Raw genomic sequence first — 24,938 nt, forward strand, 5'->3', positions numbered from 1 at the left:
GTGGTAAGTGTGCGGTAGTTTCAATGCTGGCTGGGGCTGCTTCTCGGGGCTATGCGAGGTCTGTTCCAGCTTTTTTATTGGCTCATGGAGTGGAGCCGAAAAAAGTCTCGGGAAATTTGGTTTGGTGTGTTTATTCACGCTGGGGTTTTCAAACAAATAGCCCCTTTTCTCGAAAACTTGTCTTTTGATTTTTGTCGTTCGTATTTCTGCCGAGCTCAGCAAAAAGAGACATTATTATTAATTGTATTTTTTTCTTCTTCCCCCCCATCTCTGTTGTTGTGGGCCAGGGGTTTGGAAACAGGCCGGGTGGAGGGAGATGTGTGTGGGGGAGCAGGGGTACTGGGGGACGTACAGACAATTTGTAGGCAATAAATCACCCATTACACAGCCATACAGACAGACAGACAGACAGACAGATATGTTGACCAGAGTGGTCACTAAACCATATGTGAGGGGGCTGGAATGTAAAAAAAAAAAACACTGCTGCATTGTGGGGACTGCGTCTGGGATGAGAGCATGGTGCCTGAGTCACAGGATACTGTGAGGTGGGGGAGGTAGAGGGAGGGGGGGTGTGGGAAGGCGTAAGTCGAACGTCGATTTCGGGAATAGCCCTTGCTGGGTCAGAAGTGCCTGACTCACAGCCGTAACTCTGTATGACTCTCCTGTCTATACCTCTCTCCTGTTTCATCCTGTCGCTCCCCCAGTCTCTTTTATTACCCTCTTCTGTCTCACCCTCTCTCCACCCTTTAGCCAGCCTCCCTCCTTCCCTCCCACCAGGAAGGGACTTTATATCTCATCATCCAGTGACTGAACCTAAAACTTAATGTTTTACCACACATTTTCCTTCTCTCTCATCCCCCTCCTCCTCCCCACACCATCCTCCCTCTCTCATCCCCCTCCTCCTCCCCACACCATCCTCCCTCTCTCATCCCCCTCCTCCTCCTCACACCATCCTCCCTCTCTCATCCCCCTCCTCCTCCCCACACCATCCTCCCTCTCTCATCCCCCTCCTCCTCCTCACACCATCCTCCCTCTCTCATCCCCCTCCTCCCCACACCATCCTCCCTCTCTCCTACCCCTCCTCCACCCCACGCCATCCTCCCTCTCTCTTCCCGCTCCTCCCCACACCATCCTCCCTCTCTCCTACCCCTTCTCCACCCCACACCATCCTCCCTCTCTCTTCTCGCTCCTACCCACACCATCCTCCCTCTCTCCAGTCCCAAAGAAGCTTCTCCAGGACCCCTCTCCCAGGCCCGTGTACCCCCCTCCACCCCATGCCCATGACCCCAATGTGGTTGGAGACAGCGCCCCGCCAGATGGGAGCTCACTCATAACCCCTGACACAGTGCCAGGTGAGTACCCTACACACACACACACACACACACACATACATACTGTGACACACACAGACACGAAGACATTCAGACACAGTATTCAGACAAAGTATACCTGCATACACACTCATTGAAACACACACACACACAGTCACCCATGAGCTGATTTAGGTACTGTTCTTAATCAGAGATCATTAGTGAACAAAGAGCATGACAATTAGCGGTGAACATCTTTGTTATATTGACAAATACTTGCGTAACTTCCCAGGACTCAGGCAGGAAGAGAGTGGAAGGGAGACAGAGAGAAAGAAAGAGAGATGGAGGGAGAGAGAGAGTCAACGAGAGGGATAGAGAGTGGGAACGAGAAGAGATACCACCAAGGATGAAACACAAACAAAGCATCATTCATGAAGAAGGATGGCCATATTCCAGACACACTAATGACTCTCTGTGTATGCCTACTCGGCCGGCACAGATTAAGGAGATACAGAGATGAGAGAGAGAGAAGAGAACAGAGGAGCAGGAAGAGGAGTGTGTCTGTTGTGCTGACAGTCCTTCACACATGAATGACTTTACTTCCAGTCGTGCAGTACCTCTCTCACTCGGTCCATCTGGAAAACTCTGTTTCCATCTCAGCAGAGGAGAGACCAGGGAGAGAGGGCAGAGAACACAATGTTTCTGGACCCCTGCCGCTTTTTCCATTCACTGTAAATCACCCAATCGTTTCATCTGTCTCATTTCCTGTTGCTGTTTTATAATCTCATCTAGATTAGGGGGCCAAACTAAGAACATGTTCCATGGATCCTCATAAAACGATCCGATATCTCTCTTTGACCGATCCGTTTCCCCGCATTCTATCTATCTTTTTCCATCTGAGTCGTCCTTCTGTCTTTATGGGAGCAAGGCAGAGGAGGCTAAATGCTAGCCGATGTGTGCCACGACAGTAGTCAGTCCAGGTGGAAACATTTATCCCCTCAGTCAACAGTTCCACTTTAAACTGCATGTATCAGATAAAGGCTGACACACCTTACTGCTCCTGCAATTACAGGTCCCAAGTGTGTGTGACAGCTGTGCACACCCTCCTCCTCACACACACAAATATATAAACGCAAATACGCACTCAAATGTACACACAGATATGGACACGCGGACACGGACACGTTGAAGTCAACATATACAACACAAACGCACACACACAAACAGGACACTCAGGACACTTCACTGAGGCCTACACTGTTTATATATGTTTACTCTGTCTGTCTGGTAGGAGTGGTTTTGTTTTCACTGAAGCGTGGAACATACACATAGAAGAGGAGGACATAGACCCAGACTCCTGGCCAGGACATGCTTCACATGTCACAGCAGGTTGACAGTGTGTATAATGCTGAATAATGTGTGTATAAAAACAAACTCATATGTAACTGCAAGTGAGACCCAGAGCCCCCTACACCAGACTCCTCACCATCAGGACTGGTCTAATCTAAACCCAGTCCAGACTACTCACCATCAGGACTGGTCTAATCTGAACCCAGTCCAGACTCCTCACCATCTGGACTGGTCCAATCTGAACCCAGTCCAGACTCCTCACCATCTGGACTGGTCTAATCTGAACCCAGTCCAGACTCCTCACCATCTGGACTGGTCTAATCTGAACCCAGTCCAGACTCCTCACCATCTGGACTGGTCTAATCTGAACCCAGTCCAGACTCCTCACCATCTGGACTGGTCTAATCTGAACCCAGTCCAGACTCCTCACCATCTGGACTGGTCTAATCTGAACCCAGTCCAGACTCCTCACCATCTGGACTGGTCTAATCTGAACCCAGTCCAGACTCCTCACCATCTGGACTGGTCTAATCTGAACCCCATGCTGCCTCCTTCCCTGCTGCTCCTTATAGGAGAGTCCACAGCACACACAAGCTGGAGTGTAAACATTGAAAGAAACCCCATATCTAAAACATGCAGATGAAATGGCCAGATTAGCTGTCAAACTGTTTTGTCAAAGACAGGCGTAAAGGTTTTTTAGAAGTTGAAACGTTCTTAAGTTCTTCATGTGGATGTTGAGTATTTCCTGAGTCAGAATGATCTTGACAGAATCAGGTGAAATGATAAGATCATGATTTGTGTGTGTGTGTGTACACGTGTGTGTGTGTGTGTGTGTGTGTGTGTGTGTGTGTGTATGTGTGTGTGTGTGTGTGTGTGTGTGTGTGTGTGTTGGTCCAGATATACTATTTTGTGTCAAACACAGCCCATGTATGTGGGGTTGAGGGGCAGTCCCTAAGGAAGTGAGTCTACGTCTCTGGAATCCAGCTTGTGACTGTAATCCTGATTCATCACCTTACTGTTCTCTTCATCGTAAATGACTCACAGCAGCTTTACTGTAAGTGAAACATTAAGCACTAAAACATGACATATGCAGCCTGGTAAATCAGAGTTGTGTGGTCTACATGTGCTGTTTCAGACACAGCGTTTGATAACAGTGTAGGTGACCAAGTCTTATCTTCATGCCCGCTGGTAAGAATGAACACTGTAAACACTGCAGTGTTCAAGGAAATCTTGATGTCGTCGTGCACTGAATCTCATCCAGCTGCTGTTTCTCCTCCAGGAAAGAAGAAGAGAGGGAGGGAGTCTGGCTCCTACTCTGAGGAGGAGAAGACTTCTGCAGGAGGAAGAGGAGGTGTGGAAGAGAGCCCCCCCCGCCCCCCAGACATGCACCCCGTCATCAACACCACAGCCGGCAGCTCAAGAATGGCTCTCATCAGCAACGCCCTGGCAGCATACACCTTCATAGCAGGTAAGACCTTGAGATTATGTAACACACCTTCATAGCAGGTAAGACCTTGAGATTATGTAACACACCTTCATAGCAGGTAAGACCATGAGGTTGCGTAACACACCATCAAAGCAGGTTCTTGAGATCATGTGACATAGTTGAGGGTGGTACAACACTTATGATCTAAACTGGTGGTGGGAGAGTTGTGGGTGGTAGAACTCTGCAGGTCTGGTCAGGATATGGTGCCCAAACTCAGACCCCCTGTGTGTGAGGGAGAGGTGGATAAACATTGTACTGACTGGAGGAATGTAGATGTGGAAGAGAGATATCCCACACTAAAATACACAATGAAACCCATACACATACATGCGGTCACACACACACATACACACACACACACACGTGTTCAAACAAACACATTACGTCCGTACGTCCATCCCGATTCTTTACCTGCTCCAGCCAGCTGCTAAAACACAAGCAGAGAGAGAGAGAGAGAGGAGAGAGAGAGAGAGAGAGAGAGAGAGAGAGAGAGGGAGGGAGGGAGGGAGGGTGGGAGGGTGGGAGGGAGAGAGAGAGAGAGAGAGAGAGAGAGAGAGAGAGAGAGAGAGAGAGAGAGAGAGAGAGGAGAGAGAGAGAGAGAGAGAGAGAGAGAGAGAGAGAGAGAGAGAGAGAGAATGAGTCTTTCCTGTTGCTTTACCTCCCACTCTGGAGAAAAAAATAAACCCACTTACTGCATGGAGGAATAGACGCACATGCAGCACACACATTTAAATAAACACACTTACACACTACACAATCACACACTACATGCGCACACACTACATAGTACTGTACACAGCCGCGGGGGCTGGCCAGTTCGCTCTGGAACAGCCTCCGCTGAGCACAAATAAACACAAGCACAGGGGACTGGAAACAGCTTCATGATACGCCAGAGATTACGTGAGGGAGGGTTGGTGTGCGACCTCTATCAGGCTGAGAATCTCTCCTCTAATAGAAGCACCATTGTCCATGATAACACATACATTCCCACTGGACATGGGAACTGTGGCTGGAGCTGGCATTGTAATCCATGGCTGACTGTGAACACTTACTATGACACTGAGAAGGTGGGGCATGAGGGCCAGCATTAGCCTGCAGTGCAGACCTGACAGGCCTGGCTGAGTCCAAATGAAGGATGTTTCACTTTCATGCTTTCCACTCAGTATGTAGAAGATAAGTGAGTTGCATAAGGGGGTTGAGAGCATCTACTTTTACCAAATGAATCATTTTGTCTTTGCCTCTCTCTAGATCACCCGGAGAGAGCTGCCCTGTTCTTCGTGTGCGGGGTGTGTCTGGGTCTCTTCCTCACCCTCTTCGCCCTGGTGCTCCAGATCTCCTGTCGCACCGACTGCCAGCCTCGCAAACGGCCGCCCGCCAAAAAGCGAACGAGGCCCGCCGACTCGTCCTCCGACTCCAGCGACTCCGACTCGGACTGGGACACCACCTCGGACCTGTCGGCGCGGAGGCACCGGCGATTCGAGCGCACGCTCAACATGAACGTGTTCACGTCGGCGGAGGAGCTGGAGCGGGCGCAGCGCCTGGAGGAGAGGGAGAGGATCATACGAGAGATCTGGATGAACGGACAACCCGACATCCCCGGGACGCGCAGCCTCAACCGCTACTACTGAGGTGGAACCGCAGAAGGACCGCAAATGGGCCACAGATGGACCACGGGGGGACGGCAGGGGAAGCGGTCGATGACAGAGCTTTTGTTACTTGATATGCTTAGGCGTGCAAATGCAAACATGGACCATGGAAGGACCGATGGGGTCTAGGACAGGGCCCCGGACCGCTGAGAACCACGAGGGGTGGAACCACACTTGGGAGCAGAATATGTCTGCCTATGTGTGTGTGTGTGTGTGTGTGTGTGTCTGTCTCCCTGTCTGTCTGTCTGCCTGCTTGTCTGTTGTGTGTCTTTCTGCTTTTCTGTGTGTGTGTCTGTCTGCCTGTCTGTCAGTGTCGTGTGGTTCCTATTATCAAGACCTCTCTGTGTTTTCACTGTGGATATAAGCTCCTCCCCCCTTTGTCTGGTAAGCTTGGCCAGAAGCCTGCCCCTCATTGGTTAAGGCAAAGGTGAAAGGTCATTCAGTGCACTGCCATCGACCCTAACCAGACCTTCTGGAAGCAGAGGTTCATGGGATACCTTCCGCAGACACGAGCAGAGCGGTGCAGACTGAAAGCTGACTGAATACACCACCTTATTTCAGTACATACTTATACTGAGAGCTGAACAACATTTACAGACTAGAAAGATCTTGCCGTTTTGCTTAACAATCACTCACCCTCCAGTATTCAGACACACAGAAGAGTTTTGGAGAGTTCTTAATGAAACCGTACAGTAGGATGAAATAACCGGATAGCCGGACAGACTGACGCTGATGTTGCAGACAATCGTAGTAGATAACCATGGTTCAACCATACTGACTTTGGAACTTTTGAACCACAAGTTGTTGTTTTTGGAATTCATCTCAGCCCTTATAAAATCTATTTTATAATATTTAATAGTTTTTATTGTTGTGTATTTTTATTGTGTTTTTTTTTCTTCCTTTATGGTCATAATGAGATATTTTTATACTGTTGTTGCTATTCTTGTCTGGCACCTCAGGGACCCAACCCTCTAGTGATGATGTGTCTGGTCGTTGTCTTGTTTCCTAAGAAGGGGATCAGTCCATCGTTACAGATGTGTCAGCGTTTATAAGAAGATAAGCAAACATTAAGCAAAAGCCTCAAAGAGGTCTAGTGATTAAGCTTATTTTTGATATGTTATATTATGCACAGTGCAGTGCCTTATCAAGCTAGGAAACAATGTCAATTGGAGTCCATAAATTTGTCAAGCTATCAATAGTTAATTAACTTATCAGTCAGTTTGTTCTGGTCTGGTTTTGTGTGTGCGTGTCTGTGTGTGTGTGCGTGAGTGCGTGCGTGCGTTTGTCTGTTTATGTGTGCGTGGGTGTGCATGTGTACGTGCGTATGTGTGTGGTGTGTTCAGTATGTGTCCACTCTGCCAAATGGGCTTGTTTTTTAAGTAGTATCAATTTGCCGATGGCTTTGTCAAACATTGCACTTGTTATCCTGCAGGAATGGAAAAACATATTACCAGATCATTACCAGATCATGCCAACTGGGTACCAGTAGATGCGCCCTGTAAAAGTGATGTGGTCATCAGAAGACTATATTATTGACCCTCACAAGACACCATAGCTCCCTTTGTCATCATGTTGTCATATAAGCTATTATACATCCAGTTGTGTTGCACTGCAATGGATTCAACCCTCAGTTTTCCTGAGAAGTGTGGGATTGTCTTGGCTGAGAGAAGAGTTGAGAACAGAGTGCGTTAAGGTTTATCTACGCCACTCTCATACTGCCTCCCATGAATGGGATTACTATTGAGGTTTTGTGTTTCAGTTTGAATGGGATTATATAATATGCCAATAGCTGGTGAGTGAGACCAAAATTTGACTCCTGTGCTTCAAATAAACCATGTTGAAAATGTAGAACTTGTCTGGATTTTATTTTGGTGTTAACTTCCTTTGTATTCTGGAAACCACGTATGAATAAAACACTACACATCATATTAGGGTCATGTAGCGCCATCTAGTGGTCGAACATGAAAAAGATCGAAGATAAACATGGCACACATGAAAAGTTTGTGATGGTTGTGTAATTTAAACAGACAAAAAGGATACACTTTAAGAAATTATTCAAAATGTTTAGTTCCTTTCTTTCACCATCAGACCATGTTGAACTCACTATTGACCATGTTACCATCTTGAAATGAGACCCACTGGCAAGGAATAATTCACATTCAGCATATTCAGGTGGCTGATATGGTTAATGATGCAATTATGGGTTATTTTTTCATGGTACATTTTTTGATGAACAGAAAACTGGTTTTAGTGTGTTGAAGAATCGAATGCAACAGGTGGTTACAGCGCAACTCCCTGGCGCCAAAGCGGAACTACATAGTCACGGTTGCCATGGTACAGCGTCATTATGACACAAGGCGTGAGATAACCAGCCCTACCAAGCTTTCCGTGGTGGTAATACTGCTATTTTGTCTCGGAAAATTAGAAGGTAGATAATTGTATATTATGAATAGAGTGGCTACATATTGGCGTAAAGGGAGGGTCAATATGTAGTTAGCTAGCCAATGTTAGGGCCGCTGCTGTTCAGGATTAGCTAGCGAGCTAAGCAGCATAAGAAAAGCAGTAGCTTTTCAGACAGCACTCGGACGTACTTTAATACAGTACTGTATTCGAATACATTCGCTAGTTAATATGAAAGATCACTCTGCGAAGGGGACACGTCATGGAGATCAGAAACTGACAAGCTGGTAAGATAACAATGACCCCTATTCATCAAGGTAGCAATCACGCGTTGCCTTCTTGGATGCTAAAAACATATATAGCTAGTTTGCACAGGTAGCATTGGCCCGTACAGTGCCCGCTATAAACAAATGTGTGAGAGTACTGTATCTAAATTAATGACAACGTTTACTATTTCGATCCGTGATTGCTGTGCGCCTAATAGCAAGTTACTTAATTCGCTAGCTAAAGGTATAGCGAGAAGAAGCATGCTTCGGATCTGGTTGCGAGAGTGGTTTGGGTGACATTCTGAGTTTTGGGTCTGTTGTAATGGCAGCTTCGTTGTAGCTGAGCCTGTCAAGAACAGACGGCAGCTTAATCCCAGATAGGCAAGAATTGACATGGTATCTAGGCTAGATGTATTATGTTTACCCCAGAGTGCTCATCTAGCAATATGATAACAACATGGTTATTGCTGTTGCTAACAAATATGTTTGATGTTGAAGGGTTAGGGTTTAGAAATTAATAAAATGTGATACTTAATTGAAATGAATGAGTTGCCAAACAGCAGCTTTATAAGGTTGGTTGGTTGGTTCGGTACTATGCCCTGTTCAAAGTCACAATTGTAAGGTTGAATTTGAGAAGCAAACCTTCACCTTGTCAATTACTAAGTCCTTACCAGTTTGGAACTGAACCCACCTGGTAATTTGTGTGTGTGAAGTTTTGGTAAATGTTAGTGTGGAGTGTGGAGGCAGGGGGTAAAGGCAGCAGGTATCATGCAATCATACCTTATGGAACTTTCCACCTGATATGGCCGTCTCTTAGTGACCGGGAAACACAATAAGTTAACCACATAACTCTGGAAGAGCATAGCCGGGCTAATGCTTTTGAATCTTCATTTGGACAACATTCTGTCTTCTTACATTGGTTGATATTGTTCTTTCATCTCACAACTAAACTAAACCACCCCGTAATCCATCCAATACTGTTAGTGTCACAAGTAGTAGTATAGAATGAAACTCAAGCATGCCAATGTTCTATTTTCTGAATTTCTTGATAAAAGCAATGATTGTGTTACCTCCATTGTCTGATCTAATGACAGATCTGGTTACTCAGCACTCCTGGCCCATGAGGACAACATGGAATCAGACAGCAGACCTCGTTCCGTGGACGCTAACCGCGACGCCGACCCAAGCCGCCAGTCCCTGCGGAGCACTGGGAAACTTTCCGAGACATCATTCCGAAGCCATAAACGGGACAAATGCCGAAGGGACCAGGATGAGAAGAGCTGTGCCAGTGACCGGGCAAGGACGAGGACTCGGCCCCCAGGTCGAGACCAGGACCGGATGGCAGACGGAGAGCACCGGAGAAGCAGCGAATCTTTTTACTCTGAGGACTACGAGAATGTGTCGCCATCAGAGCGCACGCTCTCACCGTATTCCCGCACGCCCTCGCCGGGGCCGCGCCGAAGAGTACCCGCCAAGAGGGTCTCCAGCAGCCCCATCCACAAAATAGGTCTGCACACACACGCGCACACACAAACACAGCGTCTGAAAACAACCTGTATAGAGGCACACGCACACACGCCCCCCTCTTCTTCTTCCTTCTGTCCTGTCCCCTCTCCTACCTCCTCTCATCTGTCAGACACACACTTCTTTACTCTGCCTTCTTCTATATCCTTTCCTCTCCTCTCTTTTCTTCTCTCTGTCTCTGCCCTCTCAATCCCCTTTTTCTGCCCCCCCCCCCCCAGGTGTCCGTCGAGTCCTGTCTCGGCCACAGAGGGGGGGTCTCCAGCAGCAGAGATGGGGCATACGCTCCCAAAGCAAAGACTCTGCCATGGCCCCTCCCAAGGACCTGGACCTGGTAACCAAGCGCATGCTGTCCGCCCGCCTGCTGAAGATCAACGAGCTACGCAATGCCCTGTCTGAGCTGCAGCTGCGCACCGATGAGCTGCAGAAAGAGAACCGGGTCCTGAGACAGGTCAGAACCCAGCCCTGTCCTAGCAAGGGGGTTAGAAACCACAGACGGGTGACCTCTGACCTGTCCCTCCCCCCACAGCTCCAGCAGCGTCAGGAGAAGGCCCTGCAGCGCTACGACGACACGGAGAGCGAGATCTCGCAGCTTCTCGCCCGCCACTCGGGCGAGACGCTGGCCCTGCGGGAGCGTCTGCGGCGGGCGCAGGAGAGGGAGCGCGCGGCGGAGCGCCGTCTGAAGGAGGCACAGGAGCAGCTCCAGAGGAGCCAGGCAGCCGTGGGGAGGCTGAGGAAGCTGGCGGAGCAGCGGGAGCTAGGACCCAGGGAGGAGCTGAGCCGCAGGCTGGAGCAGGAGAAGGCCAACACCCTGGAGAACGAACGCAAGATCAAGGTAGGTCGTGTTTGGGTACCAGTTTGGCTGATTAAACAGAAGAAGAACAAGGTTAGGAGTATTTTAAGTCCTCTGGTGGACCAAGGTTCTTCTTCATAAAGTCTGAGTAAATGTCAGTGTTTGAACTTCAACCAATTTATAGATGTGGGACAAATTATTTTAGCTTCTTTGTAGGCCAAGAAAATCTATATTTAGAATGTAAGATTGATGGGATGTGAGTCCAAAGTCCTTGTTGAGAATTCAATCGGATTTGTATCCTTTGTAGAATTTATAGCTATATATATTGTATGTAGCTAAGACATATAGATACAGTGATATACATGTCATTAATACGCTCCAGAGAGACAACAATATGACTGGATATTTCTCCTGAGCCCTCTCAGGATACACATAGCTAGTTTCCCTGGGTTAGAACCAATAGGATGTGTCTGCAGTTGAAGGTCACGAGTCCACTGTTGGACGATTGACTCTGAACACACAAACACATCCTCTTGGCCTGACCTAAGGGGTCCAGAGTGTCACCGTACATATGTTTGAATGCATCTGTCTGTGTGTGCACATGCGTCTGTCTCCGTGTGTGTGTGCGTGCGTCTGTGTGTGTGTGTGTGTCTGTGTGTGTGTAGGATCTGGAGCGCGGCGTGGAGCTAAGCAGCAGTAGCTACCAGAGGCAGCTGGCAGCAGAGAGGAAGAAGACCCTGAGCTCCCAGGAGGAGGTGAGGAGCCTGCAGGAGGAGCTGGAACGCCTCAGCAACAAGCTCAAGGTAAACACACACACACACTGTACACACACACGCTGTACACACACACACACACTGTACACACACACGCTGTACACAGACACACACACGCTGTACACACACACACATGCTGTACACACACAGAAACACAGTTACATTCACATGTGCGCAGACATGCGAGCAAGCAAACACACGGACATAAACACACACTCAAAGCCCCTCACCACGCTCTGATGCTGGCCCCCGACCATCCCAGGAGAAGGAGAGGGAGCTGGACACCATGAACATCTATGCAAACCGCATGCTGAAGCCTTCGCCCAGGAAAGACCCTGACAACAGCACCAGGAAGAAAGGTGACGTCAACGACTTTGCTCATCTTTCCCGTGTGGGAGAAAAAGAGAGGAAATGCCCGTATTGTTTTGAGAGTGAGGAAGTATGTGCCTGTTTGCGAGTGTGTATGTGTGAGACAGTGGGTGTGTGTGTGTGTAGGCGTGGGTGTGTGTGAGAGAGAATAATGTTGTTACGTGTGCACTCCAGCTCCCAACAGAAGCAGCACGAAGGCAGTTCAGACCGAAGACAGGAAGCTGAGCTTGGATTTCCCCTCCCCACCCCCCGCCATATCCGACTGCAACGAGTACAGCGAACAGGCACCTGACGACTACCTTTCACTCAAGGCAGGCGTCTCCAACTCACTGCGCCCACTCTGATTCACCAGAATCAAGTCACCCGCTCTTAATACAAAACGATTAGCGGAGCCCATTTGACTCCAACAGCTTTCCCTTTCATTCTACTATGTTGACTATGTTCTAATCTAAAACATAAGATTGATATACACTGTGTAGCATAAAGCACAATCACAGCTCAATAAAGAGTCTGTTTTCTTCAATGACAGAATTGTTCAAAAGCAATGATGTGTCCTTCTTTCCCTTGCCCTCTCTCTTTCTCCGGACAGGAACTTGATGAGACAGACAGGAGACCCCTGGTGACAGAGGAGAAGAAGAAGAAAGAGGAGCGAGACCAGCAGAGGAAGAGATCCAAGGAAAATGAGAAGGAGGAACTGAAGAGCGACAGGAAGGAGAACACGCTGGATGAGAAGGCCAGACGACTGAGAGAAGGTGAGCCCTTCCAAGCGGTCGACCCTCATGGTCAATAAGTAGTTACCCTAACCACTCACATGGTGCTTCCTGCAACCTTGTGGTTAGGGGGAGATTAGGTGGTTAAGAGGGTCATCTGGTCTCAGTAATGAATCTGAAAGTAAACTTGCCTTTGCCTCCTGGTGTTTTGTGTTCAGCTACTTTTACTACTTTTCTCTCTATATATAAACTCTAGGCTGGGAGAAGGAGGAAGAAGAGAGGAAGCAAAGGAACTTGAAAGAAGAAGAAAATAGGAGGCGTGGCCTGGTACAGGAAGAGGTTGAGAGGCGTGGCCTGGTACAGGAAGAGGTTGAGAGGCGGAACCAGGAGGCTCTAGCTCGTCAAGAAGCGGCAGAGGAGGAGCGTCGCAGGAAGGAGCAGCTGTTGGCCAAGCTGCGTGAGATTGACCAGCAGAACCAACCGCCCCCACGCCTGTTCTCCGACACAGATGAGTCCTCTGGCGCCGTGGTGCGTTCCCCACCCCGGTACTCAGAGCCAAGGAACCAGAACCAATCCATCTTCAGCTTTACAGAGCCGGAGGAGGTGGGGGGTCTCCATGGGGGTGGGAAACCAAGAGGAGGAGAGGGGGAGGGGGGAATATTGACCGGGATGGGGAGGAGAGGGGTGAGGGCTCAACCATCCACAGACGACTTGGCTTTTGGCAGCTACGCCCCCTCCTTTGGTCGCCCCGCCCCTCGAGGCCCAGGCTTCCCCCCTCCTCCTCCCAAAGAGGAGAAGGACGCCCACCTGGGGGGGGCGGATATTAGCTTTGGGGGATCCGAGAAAGAGAGGGAAAAGGAGAAAGAGGAGGTATGGGGTACGGGACGGAAGTCCAGCCTGATGCAACAGCTGTTTGGACCGCCGTCCTCCTCCCATCCCTTGGTCCCGCCCAGTTCCTCCAGTCAGATGGATGTCCTCAACAGCACCCCCAACTCCACCGCTGGACGCAGCAAGAAGGACGGGCTGTTCCTCTTTGACCCTGAGTCCCCCCGCCCTGCTGCACCCCCGCCCCCCCTACTTAGTACCCTGCACGTTGCCGAGAGCCGGCCCACAGTCCGAGCCATACCCTCGTTTGACGACGACATAGAGGAACTCACCCTCTGATTGGCTCTGAGAACTATGCTGTTCATTGACTAGTTGAAGAGGAAGTGTCTTCTTGTCACCACTTGACTCCTGATGATGTCCACAGAAGAAGCACTTCACTGAATCGCTTTAATTGTCATTGCAGATAAATCCTGTTCTATTGACAAGCTGATTATCCTGACTATCCATATTATCTAAACATTCCACCAACACTGTGTCTTATCGGGGGAAATAAAACAGAATTCCATATTCCTTCCTTTAGTTGTATAAACTGCACTGATCCTATGGTACTTCCTTCAGCAACTGAGTGGTATCCATGGAGACAATGACCACTGTTGCTCTGTAGACTGTCACAATGTTTTTATATATACAGTCGGCCCTTATCCTTCAAATGACTGATTTTGTGTACCATGACTTTCTGTGTTAAAATCAAATATAGTCTCTTGAAATGTTACACCTCAGTTGATATTTTGCATTAACTCAGGTAAATTGACTGAGGCAGATGTTAGTTTTGTGCATATGAAAACTACAGCGAGTTCAAAGTTACAGGATTTGAGATCACCTGTATGTCCCCCAAAAGTAAAATGGTGTTGAATTATTATTTATTAATTATGTCTTTTTCATATTTTGATGTATAACTGTAATTAGCTTGAATTGTGAAATAGCTATTTGTCTAAGATAGCTAGTATATGAATGTATGTTATTTTAGTCCTATATTCCATTGCAGTCTACAGTTAGGTGCATAGTAACAATCCCTCCAAATGTTATTTATTTTAATACATTTTAGATGGCTACAATAATGTATACTTAGTCATTATGTAAGTCTCTTTTTTTGCGGTGAGTTTTGAATTATGAGTTTGAGTAGTATTAGGAGAGTGTTTAATAGCATTTATACTTTGTTTCATTCATGTGACGTCTTATTGGAGTATAAAAATGGAACATGGTGAAAAGTTCCTACTGTGACCGTGTTGCCAAAAGACAAACTGAATCTGAGGCTTTTAAAAGGCCCTGAGCTTGGCCGTTTTTCGGGAAACAAGGTGGGCTACACCATGCCAAACACTTAAAAATGGTTGAATCCATGTTAAGTACTAAAATGCCAGTAAGCAAGTAGTAAAACAAGAGTTTGGAGTCATTTGAATTTGTTATTGAAAAACTATATATATATCAGTGCATTAAACAATCAATAGAATATTTTCTTGTTTTAGACCTGTGTATTACCAGTGTCAATATTTTGTCTCATGAAAATCATGTTGTATGCCTGACTTAGGTTTAATATGATATAGCCTACATTTTATATAAAATATTCAGGATAGGTTAGGACCAATGTCTATTGAATGTTTCTGTGAATCTGGTCACAGGAGTTAACAGAATATTCCTACATTTCTTACAAGTGTCATAATACACTTAACCCCTGTGTAGGTCGACTTACACCATGAGACCGTTAGTGAAACAACAGCGTCATCTGCTGCTCCTTGCTGCTCGCTGCTTCTGAGAAGTTTAGGGATACACCAGTTAAAAATGCCTTGATTATCATAAACAACCACAGTTTAGGAGCTGACCCAAAACATAAACCTCACTAATTAACGTGTCTGCGATATTTGTACATTTTCGATAATCATTGCATAGCCTAGTATTGACTATACCAGCTCTGTTATTATTTTAATAGAATAAACATAATAATAAAAAGGTTATCCGTGCCATTATAGGTCCCTAGGCTAGGTACTGTTGGCTACGATTCTGGAGGCTGGGACACGTTTGTCATTTTATTCTTGTTTTGTCTCGAGCTTAGTTTTGTACCATTATTCCTAAACAAAATGCCATTCATTGTTGAGTGAATAAAATAAATAACACTGTTTGCCTGTTCCTGACAGACTGGGGCGCAATTGCTGCAATATCCGATTTTGGGATAGAGACTTGACTCGGATTCCTGAGGTGTCTCTAGGCAACCAAAACCTGACGCAACTCAGACTGCCCCTCCTCCGATGCTGCTCACCATTCAAAAAACAAGTGTATCGGGGAAACTGCAGCGGGAATCTGCTGTAGAATAATTGCTAAAGACTGTCTAGTATACTTCAGGTGCTACTCAATAGTTTCAATTAGCCCGCGACGGACCTGATTTGACAGCGGAGAACAAACAGGTATGTTCAAGCGGTGTGAATTAGGCTATTATTCCAAGTGACGACTAACTGGAGCGTCGCTCAGAAGTTTATAGTGTAGTGCGTATATGGTTTTACTCAGTGAATCGTGTTACAATGAGATTCATAAGAACAATAACAGCGTGTTTCTATGCTGGTAGAAAAGGTTAAAATGGTCCATTTTACTATGCTCAAATTGTCAGTTTGCATGTGGTCAGAACAGGCAGTCTGGATTTAAAAGCATAGGTTAGCCTACATGACAGACTCGAGACAGAACACATTGTCTCTGGCAGCGTAATTAGTGCGCCTCAAAAAAGCCCTTTCTATTTGAAATAGCAACATGCGCTTGTGTATGGATGTATGGCTGCATTGCTTGGATTAAACTAGATTAGCAAACATTAGTTTTTAACAATATATTTGGACAGTAGGCTATAAACATGTAAAACATTGGTTTAGCAGGCCGAGGATAAAGCTGAGCAATGAGAAAAAATGTAAGTTTTACATCTTTACGTTGACTTGTCAAGTATGCCAACTACAGTAGTTTTGGTACTTTATGGTTTAACTCTTCTCCTGTCCGTCAAACAAACTGTTGCAAGTCTGTCTTGGACTTTTGCCTGCATTTGCATGTTTCTTAAAAGTTATTTGTTCTCTGCCCCCACATGAATTGAACTACATTATTCTCTGCCGAAAACTATAATCACAATTATCCTCACCCTCCATGATGTGAAAACTAGAATTGTCAATGCAGGCATCTCTAAATTGGTAAGACATCTTGGACAAAGGCTTTCCTGCTGGGTGTCTTGGACAGGCACTGTGTGACTGTAGCTCCAGAAGGTACTGTGTTTCTTGCATAGACACTCACTGCTGTACACCAGATAGAAATTAAACCAGACTTCAATTTTTGGCCAGACCAGATGTGGCATGTCATACTCAACACCACAAAATTGATTTTATTGGCACAGCAACCATGCTGTTGCAGTTGGATGTTGCCGAGCAATCAAATCTTGCTCTATTCAGTCACTATGAAACATAGATTGCAATGTGGTGGAGGCTGGCTCTCCTTCACTTTACCACCATGCCAAAAGGAAATTCAGCCAATGGCGACACAGGGATCATTTTCTCTCTACTGAGTTATTGTTGTGCTTCCCCCTAAGACACTGTTTAATATTCAGGAAATTATATTTTGCAGATATGCCAGTGTTTTCTTTCTCTGAAGGGAACACTGTTGTATTCACACAAGTTTACTTTCACTCAAAAATTGGTCCCTGGAAATGGTGTGCCGTTAGACACAAAGGATGTCAGTTTATAAGTGTATAGCAGTTTTGCTGCCAGTTGTAAGTAAAATTAGTAAAGTCTACAACATTTGTAAGTCAATTACTACAAATGCATATCTTTATTCAGAATGTTTTAGCCATTGCATTCTCCCCTACTGGTTCTCTAAACTTGCGAAAAGAGATGCTAATTGAGGCTACATGCAAATTATCTGAACAATGACCATCCATATATGTATGAGATCTTTGCATGTCTGACAGTTCAGTTCCTACTACTAACAACAGGAGTAAAAGGCCTTTTGTTCACCCTTGTAGTGTGTCATCATCCCCCCCCCCCTTTCATCCTCCTATCCCTGTCCCTCTTTTACTACAACAAATACTACCCCTTACAGTATATCTTTATCTTAGGGCTGGTCTTTGAAAATGGATGACCTAGTATTTTTCCATTATTCTGATGTTGTCCAGCTATAATGCATCTCACTGTGGACCAGTATTAATCTGAGATCCTTCACTTATCCCAACCACATACAAATGCATAAAGATAGGTCGAGGTCCAGGTAACGTTTTAGCATTGAGAGACATGCAGTCATACTAATACTCCTGAGGTTCACAGGGATGTGAGGGAAGTGTCTGAAATGCAATCGTCAGGTGGGTGTATTTTTTGAGGTGGAGATGTGTGTCTGGATGGATGTAATGTGAACCATCATCAGGTAGTAAACTCAGACAGAGTGATCCCATGGTAACAGTGGATCACCTTTGACCACCATCCTTGTCGGCCTGTCCCACTACAGCAGTGCTTCTCCATTATTTTCATTCAGGCCACCTTTCAAAATATTTACAGTCCCTCCAGACCTATTTCTATAGCCACTGTGCATCTGTCTTCCTCCCCCTGCAGTCCCTTGGTGCCCCACAGTTCTGCAGTCACTCCTCCACTGTGCCCTTTTCATATTTAGGAATGTTCAGGAGCACAACCTTCTATTGGATTAGATGCTCGGTCGAATAATTTCAGTCTTGGTGTCCACAATGATGGATTGTGGGTGCGGGGAAATGGGGAGCACTGATAGCGAGGGACAAAATGTAATTATGGGAGGGTTGTATCATTATTATGAGGCAATCCAGTCCCCCTCAATTAGATATTTTGGATGAGGTACCACAGTTTCATCAAAGCTACCTGCATTCCCCTCATTGAAGGTAGTTTGTACCTGAAGCATGATGTACCCACAATCCTGAAGAACCAATAAGAACACACTAATGGTATGTCATAATGGAATAAAAACACCCCTAAACTCCTTAACATGAATGTATGTTGTCGAGTCATAGGTCAGTCTGAGTCCCTGATGCCCCTTTAACAGCACAGGTCCTGTATTATCTTACCACCAGTGAGGATGTGTAGCTGAAAAGCGCTGACTCACTTAAGAGTACTCTGTTGCTATGGAAACCCCCTCCCTTTCCTTCACACATGCACTCCCATTTTGAGTGATAATCCATAGGAAGACAGGGGATGTAGCCTATTTCAGAGAGTGCTGATCTAAGGCCTTTGTTGTCGGACCTCTAATTATTGAGGGTAAGCTCAGAGAGGTGCGAGTAGATTTAAAAGACTTAGTGCAATTAATCTGTATTGATGGCATGTTACACACAGAACAGCAAATACATCTAAACCAATCTACATCTAAACCAATTATATAAAAATGTCCATACTTGGTGATAGTAATCATGGTAATATTAGCAAACAATTCCCGAGAATAACAGATGTGTAGATGTTACCACATTAAAAGTAGACCCTATTTAACAAACACAGAAAGGGTGAGCTTGACCAGTGTTGTCAAGTGTCAGGTTGTGTTCTGTCACATACAAAAGAAGTGCTAGACACAGCCTTATCTTTTCAGCTGCATAATACAAACCTTTTATACAATGTGTGTGATTCATCTGATATGTCTGACTTTTAGGGTTTTGAAGATCATCCAGCTAAGGACTTCGTCATCCACAAAAAAAAAACTTCAGCAGGCTTTGAAGAGGAAGCACTCATTGAAGTTTTTGAGGAAGATTCCAGAAGACACCTGCCTCATTGTTCACCAAATGACTACATCAGCACAGAGCTAGAATCATACATTAACATACACTTCTTCTCCATTTCACTTTCTCAAACACGTATGTATCAACACAGGCAACAATCCATTTTCCAATACACTTAACACATCACGCAGGCCGCAAATGAGGAACACATCATTGGACCAGTCCTCTTGACTCCAGCTTCTCTTGCGAGGTTTATCTATCATTCACTAGATTGGCCATGGAGGTCTGTCCAGTTCCTCAGATGAAGGTGGACAGCGCCAGTGACCAGGTCCAGGAAGAGGAGGTCAAGGAAGTTGAGCACCAGGAGGAGGTGTGTTCCACCTCAGATGACCACCTGGGGACCTTGAAGGCCTTGACGGAGAAACTGAGGCTGGAGACCCGGAGGCCGTCCTACCTGGAGTGGAAAGCCCGGTTAGAGGCTCAGAGCACCAAACGCTCAGTTGTACCGCAGGAGCAGCTTGGACCGGACCTGGAGGAGTCCACGAGGCAGGACAAGCACAAAGAGAAGGACCTGAACTCGGGACCGCTGAAGGGGTTCGAAAACATTGATGAGGCGATTATCTGGCTGAGGAAAGAGCTGGTGAGACTAAAACACATTGTTGCTCCATCTTCAATCCATGACATTACTATCCAGACTCCAGAATACTTGTGTTGCATAAATATATATGTCGTTTTGAAAATGTATGTAGACATACAGTCCATTGTCTTGCAGATCGAAGACAGGTAATGTAATCATGCTTTTGCTTCAGCTTCCAGTTAATGATGAGTGTTCATTAAGGCTGCATGAAAAAACACCATCCCTAGTTAGTTAGCAAATTAGCTCTTAACAAAGGAAGCAATATCCAAATCTTTAATGTTACATCGCAATGAACTGGAAAACAGACATTCAAGTTTAAGTGAGTGGAAGTGATTATTGGCAGGAAAGTGTGCGCTCTTCATACACAGATTCTGCAACAGTAATCAGTTTTACTTGGCACAATTATATTGCCTATCTTCCCAGTAAGCATGCTCGGACTGTCTCTTCTGAGCACGCAATGAAGCGCCCTTCACAGAAAGGCCAGAGCTTTGCCCAGTATGTGGCTGCAAACATTAGGACAAAGACATTAGACGTGAGAATAAATGATAGAGTCTTTAGGCTGAAAGGGATGTTTGTGGATATCATGCTGTGAATTTTCTTTGGGGATTTTCTCACACCAAAGGATGGCAGTAGAAGGATCAACTCCAAATGCATCCCTTAATGGTGCTATCTAATTATAATTGGATTGGTGTTAACACAGAACTTGAGTAAATACAGAAACTTAGATTGAAACTCACAATCTCAAACAGATTGAACGCCAACTGATCTTAAATTGTCTTGAAAGAGGGTGACTGGGGGCCCAAATTGCAAACTCTTCATGGGGCCCAACATTTTTAGCGGCGCCCCTGCTCATTGTCTCACAGCCTCTTTTCACCCTTCCAGATAGAGATGCGTCTACAGGACCAGCAGTTGGCCAGGCAACTCATGCGTCTCCGCAGCGACATCAACAAGCTGAAGATCGAGCAGACATGCCACTTGCACCGCCGCATGCTCAACGATGCCACCTTTGGCCTGGAGGAGCGTGATGAGTTGTCTGATCTTCTGTGCGACTGTCCAGTCACGCCGGGCTTTGGTCTTTCTGCACCGCTGCGCCTCATCGGTGTCACCAAGATGAACATCAACTCCCGCCGGTTCTCACTCTGCTAACTATCATTAGGTCTGCTAGCGTTAGCTCTGCTGTGGTTAGCTTTGCTAGCATTAGCCTTAGTCTCAAACGACTCTTTGAAGGCTTTTCTTGACCTGAAAGTGAACTCGGGTGCTAGAACCTATATGGACATTTGTACTTTAGCACATCTTTGGTTCAGTCTTTGCCTGCTTATGCTGGGGTGTCTGATATTTGGTGTGGTGATGGCCCCACAAACTCATCCTCTGTAGCCAATCCTGATTTTGCTAGCATCTTAATGATTGTAGATATATTTCTGAAAAAAACGAATGTGTTGTGTTTGTAAAATTATGCCTTAATATTGTTTCATACAACATATTCACAATCATAATCATCAGCTTAATATTGATTTAGAATTCAATTGAAATTAAAAGTATTATGGTAAAATTATATTAAATCTTTATATCCACATATCACATATTACTTTGTGATTTTTTTGTCTAATAATCATGAATTCTAGATTGATGATAAAACAGTAAATGCAGGAGTGTATCAACCCTTCCATGTACAAATACTTCCTTTCAGTCATGCATATGGTTTATCCATCATAAATTTAAGGACATAGCCTGTCAGTTTGAAGATAAACGTTTAAATCAACAGAGTCATGTTAGACATATGGGTAAGGAATCTAAACTCAATATTGAACTAAAAAGCATACATGCATCCTGGTGCATTTTTCAGTAGTAAGTACAATTGATCTGGTTTTCTGGGCAATTAATTTTAATTGGTTGCATCATGGCCCATTAGATTTGCAGTCAGAGTTGTCCTGCTTTGTGAAGTGATACTGAAGCAGATATTATTTGGATTATGCACAGTCCTTGGACACATTTATTCAATATGAAGTTCACTTTACAAAAGTCAAATGGTTTTGTACTTTCAAACTGCTATTCATGGTAGCAACAGGAAAACATTGAAATCAACTGTACATTGTTCATTGAATAGACTGTTACTTTAAATCCCTGTTATGTCCTTCCATTGTAAAACACCTGAATGACCAAAAAATAGTCCTCAACACACCTGAGATTGAAGAAACAATGAAGGGAGCGGTCCACTTCCTGACCAGACTGGTCTGAGCACCCATGAGCACAACACAGTGATTATGTTCGCCTGGCCCAGTACAATGCCAAGGCTTTGTCAGGGTGCAGGATCCAGGGCTCAGTGCCACAATGTCTCCAGGTAATGCAGGAAGGTAATGCAACCCCAACAGTTACCAACATTCAGATCCATCTACCTTCACCTCTTCATGCTCTCTAATTCCACCATTGAATAAAATGAACAAAATAATATCAGTCCCAGAAAGCACATCCTGAATGTTTGAGGTGTGTTGCTGTAAGGACCACATGGAGGTGTGTTAGCTAGTTAAAAGGTTGCTAAAATATCTGCAATAATATGACATTAGGGGTCATTAAGTAATCCCAGCTCCCCCCCTCCCTAAAACGGGCCTCTCTATGTGTTAGTCCTGACTCGTTGGTTTGGCCCTAGCATGCCTCCCATCACACCCAGCACCCATAATATGAGGGCTGCTGTCCTGGATTCTCACAGTCCTGCAACGTGTGAAGACATGCACGGGGTCATGAACATGGACTTTAGCGTGTGAGAGTGGGTGTGATGCCTCCGCCCATCCCACCCGCCATCCTCTCGCCCTTTCTCGCTCCGTCTCTGTGAGCGGGTCTGACAGATTGTGAATGACTTTGTTTGGGCTGAGATTCTTCATGGTTGAACTCCAGCTTTATGTGAGTTCACTGTTGCTGAAAGCAACCCCTTGATGAAGAACGGATGAAACCATCAAAGAATATAAGCAGGCAGCATGGTCCCTGACGACGATAAAATAAGTAATAACAAAAATGATAAATACAAAAGGCCTACATGTAGACCTTAAACAATTACCTTTATTTGTGAAATAGTTTAGGGGTTTAAAGGGTCAATTAAATTCCAATGTAATTCCTACATAAGGAGACATTGGAGTTTATGAGTATTAGAGATCTGGTATATTTTTGGTACACATGGAAGACACCGCTTATTTGTAGTGGTGTGCAATTGCTCTGTGTTAATTCAATAAAAGAGCACGCTTTGGACATGGCTATTCATATCAGCTACATTTATTCTTCCTGACAATTATGTGCATTTCATGATCTGCTTTAAGAGACAACAAAGAATGGCGATGACCCTCACAAACCTTTTAGATATAATCCACGCACCAGCACAGCGTTAACAGACTTGTCTGTTAAGAATGATGGGAGTGGCACCTCTCAGAGAAAATCTGCATGGGCAAGTCCCAGAACAACCAATAGCATGGATGAATAGTGAAAGAATATGGATTTGTCACATGTCAGGGAAAGATTCAAAAGGGAAGGAGAATAAAAAACATTCAGGCAGCGGCTCATTATTTTGACCACTGTCATGTGAATAAAAGTGAATAGAAGAATCCTTTTACACGTCTGCTTTTTAGTTTAACTAGAGCCTACATGGGTCAACTGCATGGGAATGTACTCACAGTACTGAACAATTCAGAGAAAGTGACAATAGGCTTTCTTCCTCGGTGTTAATCCCTCCTGATCTTCCATACAGTATAGATAAAGGCACTGGAGTAGTAAGAGGATCTTACTTCTAAATAAAGCACCCTTCTCCTGTGTCCATTCACAATCAATGAGGTCATTAAAAAGCAATGGGATAGGCCTAAATAATATAGCATTATCACTTATCATTGATTATATTGTCAACAATCTCATAATGTAAACATTCAACTTGCAGTTTGTGGTTCACTTGGGGGGATTGGACATGAATTCACGCTTGAACTCCGATAGTTTGGGAAGTAGGTCTTTAGTTGTAGGCTAGTCACTGGGTAACTAACATCAAACAAATTTTTTCTCTGAGGCGCCATTAGAATGTAACTTGAAGGTGAGAACTTGTCAGTCAGTGTTGTCTTTCATTACTTTTCACATCCTGATGGTCACGATCTCCATGTACTCATCTGTTACCACTGTTTATTTCAAGTACGACACCTCATCAAGACGAACCATGGGGCAATGCTGGCGCAGTTCCCAGAATGCATCACACTGTGGAGCTTTAGCAGTTTGGTTTCAGGACATCCTCTCATCCAGGATTTAAACAGAGTGCACAAAGACATAGCCGGGACGAAAAGGAAACGTCCATTAGGCCATTTGTCAAAAACGACTCAAAAAGTTCAAACAAGATCTTTGAAATAGTGAATAAAAAAATAAAAAAAAGATATTTGTTTACGATGTGTAATGATGTCTAAATATTTTAGTTATTCCCCTTATGTGAAGCTGAAGCTCAGTCATCCTAAACGCCAGTTCAGATCTTCCAAATCAACTGACACAGTTTGACCAACCAGTCAATGATTCACTCAGCAACAAATGTTAGACAAAAAGACTCAGTTGGTTGTCAATGGAGCAGAACTGTAGTACTGACCCCAGCTGTGCTAACCAACAGAGCACTAAGTCAAGTTTAAAACTTTAACTGTCATTAATGTGACTGCTCCCCCATCCTAGAATTCAGTCGATTAAATTTTTACCTTTATAGTGTCGCTATGGACTACAATATGGTGTGATCTGATATATTGGAGTATTTTAATTCCCCACATGCATGAAAATATCTAAACATTGAAAAGTTATGATTTGTATCAGTGTCTCATTTCTATTTTGGAAAATACTTCATGTTTTGGCCCCTGGCAAAGCATCAAGCTTGTATCTCCCAATAGCCTGTGATGAGAGAGTTAATCTCAATTTCCTAGGCCACAACTCCCTCGGTGAAGCCACACAGCCCATAGTTTGAGTCATTTGGGTCCAGCAAAACGTTTTTCCTTATTTTCTGGGCGACCAAGCATTTGTTCCTGGAGTTGCCCTTGGCCAACCATCTAATGAAAGATTGAAAGGTAGGCAATTGTCAACATGGGTAGATTTTTGTTCACCCTCCCTCCAACATATGATTAA

At 45.2% G+C, this 24,938-nt stretch overlaps 3 protein-coding genes across 4 annotated transcripts in view; all 3 read left to right on the forward strand.

The window, feature by feature from the left end:
- The window catches only part of LOC136947528 (protein eva-1 homolog A), a 53,869-nt gene extending 46,226 nt beyond the window's left edge, over positions 1–7,643 (forward strand). For both annotated transcript variants that reach the window (XM_067241629.1, XM_067241628.1), the window contains 3 exons: positions 1,218–1,352; positions 3,940–4,128; positions 5,395–7,643. In XM_067241629.1, coding sequence (XP_067097730.1) covers positions 1,218–1,352; positions 3,940–4,128; positions 5,395–5,774 — 704 coding nt within the window. In that variant the 3' untranslated portion in view covers positions 5,775–7,643. The remainder of the gene's footprint in view (positions 1–1,217; positions 1,353–3,939; positions 4,129–5,394) is intronic.
- Positions 7,644–8,354: 711 nt separating this feature from the next.
- lca5 (lebercilin LCA5) lies at positions 8,355–13,788 on the forward strand. The gene is made up of 9 exons (XM_067242283.1): positions 8,355–8,479; positions 9,553–9,965; positions 10,201–10,430; positions 10,509–10,814; positions 11,438–11,575; positions 11,808–11,904; positions 12,089–12,225; positions 12,504–12,666; positions 12,881–13,788. The coding sequence occupies exons 2-9, from the start codon at positions 9,590–9,592 to the stop codon at positions 13,786–13,788; spliced, it is 2,355 nt and encodes a 784-aa protein (XP_067098384.1). The 5' UTR covers positions 8,355–8,479; positions 9,553–9,589.
- Positions 13,789–15,779: 1,991 nt separating this feature from the next.
- On the forward strand, positions 15,780–21,393 carry fam167ab (family with sequence similarity 167 member Ab). The gene is made up of 3 exons (XM_067242098.1): positions 15,780–15,905; positions 19,120–19,826; positions 20,706–21,393. Exons 2-3 carry the CDS (start codon positions 19,464–19,466, stop codon positions 20,967–20,969), a joined length of 627 nt encoding a protein of 208 aa, XP_067098199.1. The 5' UTR covers positions 15,780–15,905; positions 19,120–19,463; the 3' UTR covers positions 20,970–21,393.
- The last annotated feature ends 3,545 nt before the right edge of the window (positions 21,394–24,938 follow it).

The sequence above is a fragment of the Osmerus mordax genome, chromosome 8 (assembly GCF_038355195.1).
Source record: "Osmerus mordax isolate fOsmMor3 chromosome 8, fOsmMor3.pri, whole genome shotgun sequence".
In the NCBI taxonomy this organism is placed as follows: domain Eukaryota; kingdom Metazoa; phylum Chordata; class Actinopteri; order Osmeriformes; family Osmeridae; genus Osmerus; species Osmerus mordax.

Coding starts and splice junctions, on each gene's coding strand:
- lca5 (XM_067242283.1), top strand. CDS start 9,590: ATGGAATCAGACAGCAGACCTCGTTCCGTGGACGCTAACCGCGACGCC. Junction 10,815..11,437: donor AGAACGAACGCAAGATCAAG/GTAGGTCGTGTT, acceptor GTGTGTGTGTAG/GATCTGGAGCGCGGCGTGGA. Junction 12,226..12,503: donor ACGACTACCTTTCACTCAAG/GCAGGCGTCTCC, acceptor TTCTCCGGACAG/GAACTTGATGAGACAGACAG.
- fam167ab (XM_067242098.1), top strand. CDS start 19,464: ATGGAGGTCTGTCCAGTTCCTCAGATGAAGGTGGACAGCGCCAGTGAC. Junction 19,827..20,705: donor TCTGGCTGAGGAAAGAGCTG/GTGAGACTAAAA, acceptor TCACCCTTCCAG/ATAGAGATGCGTCTACAGGA.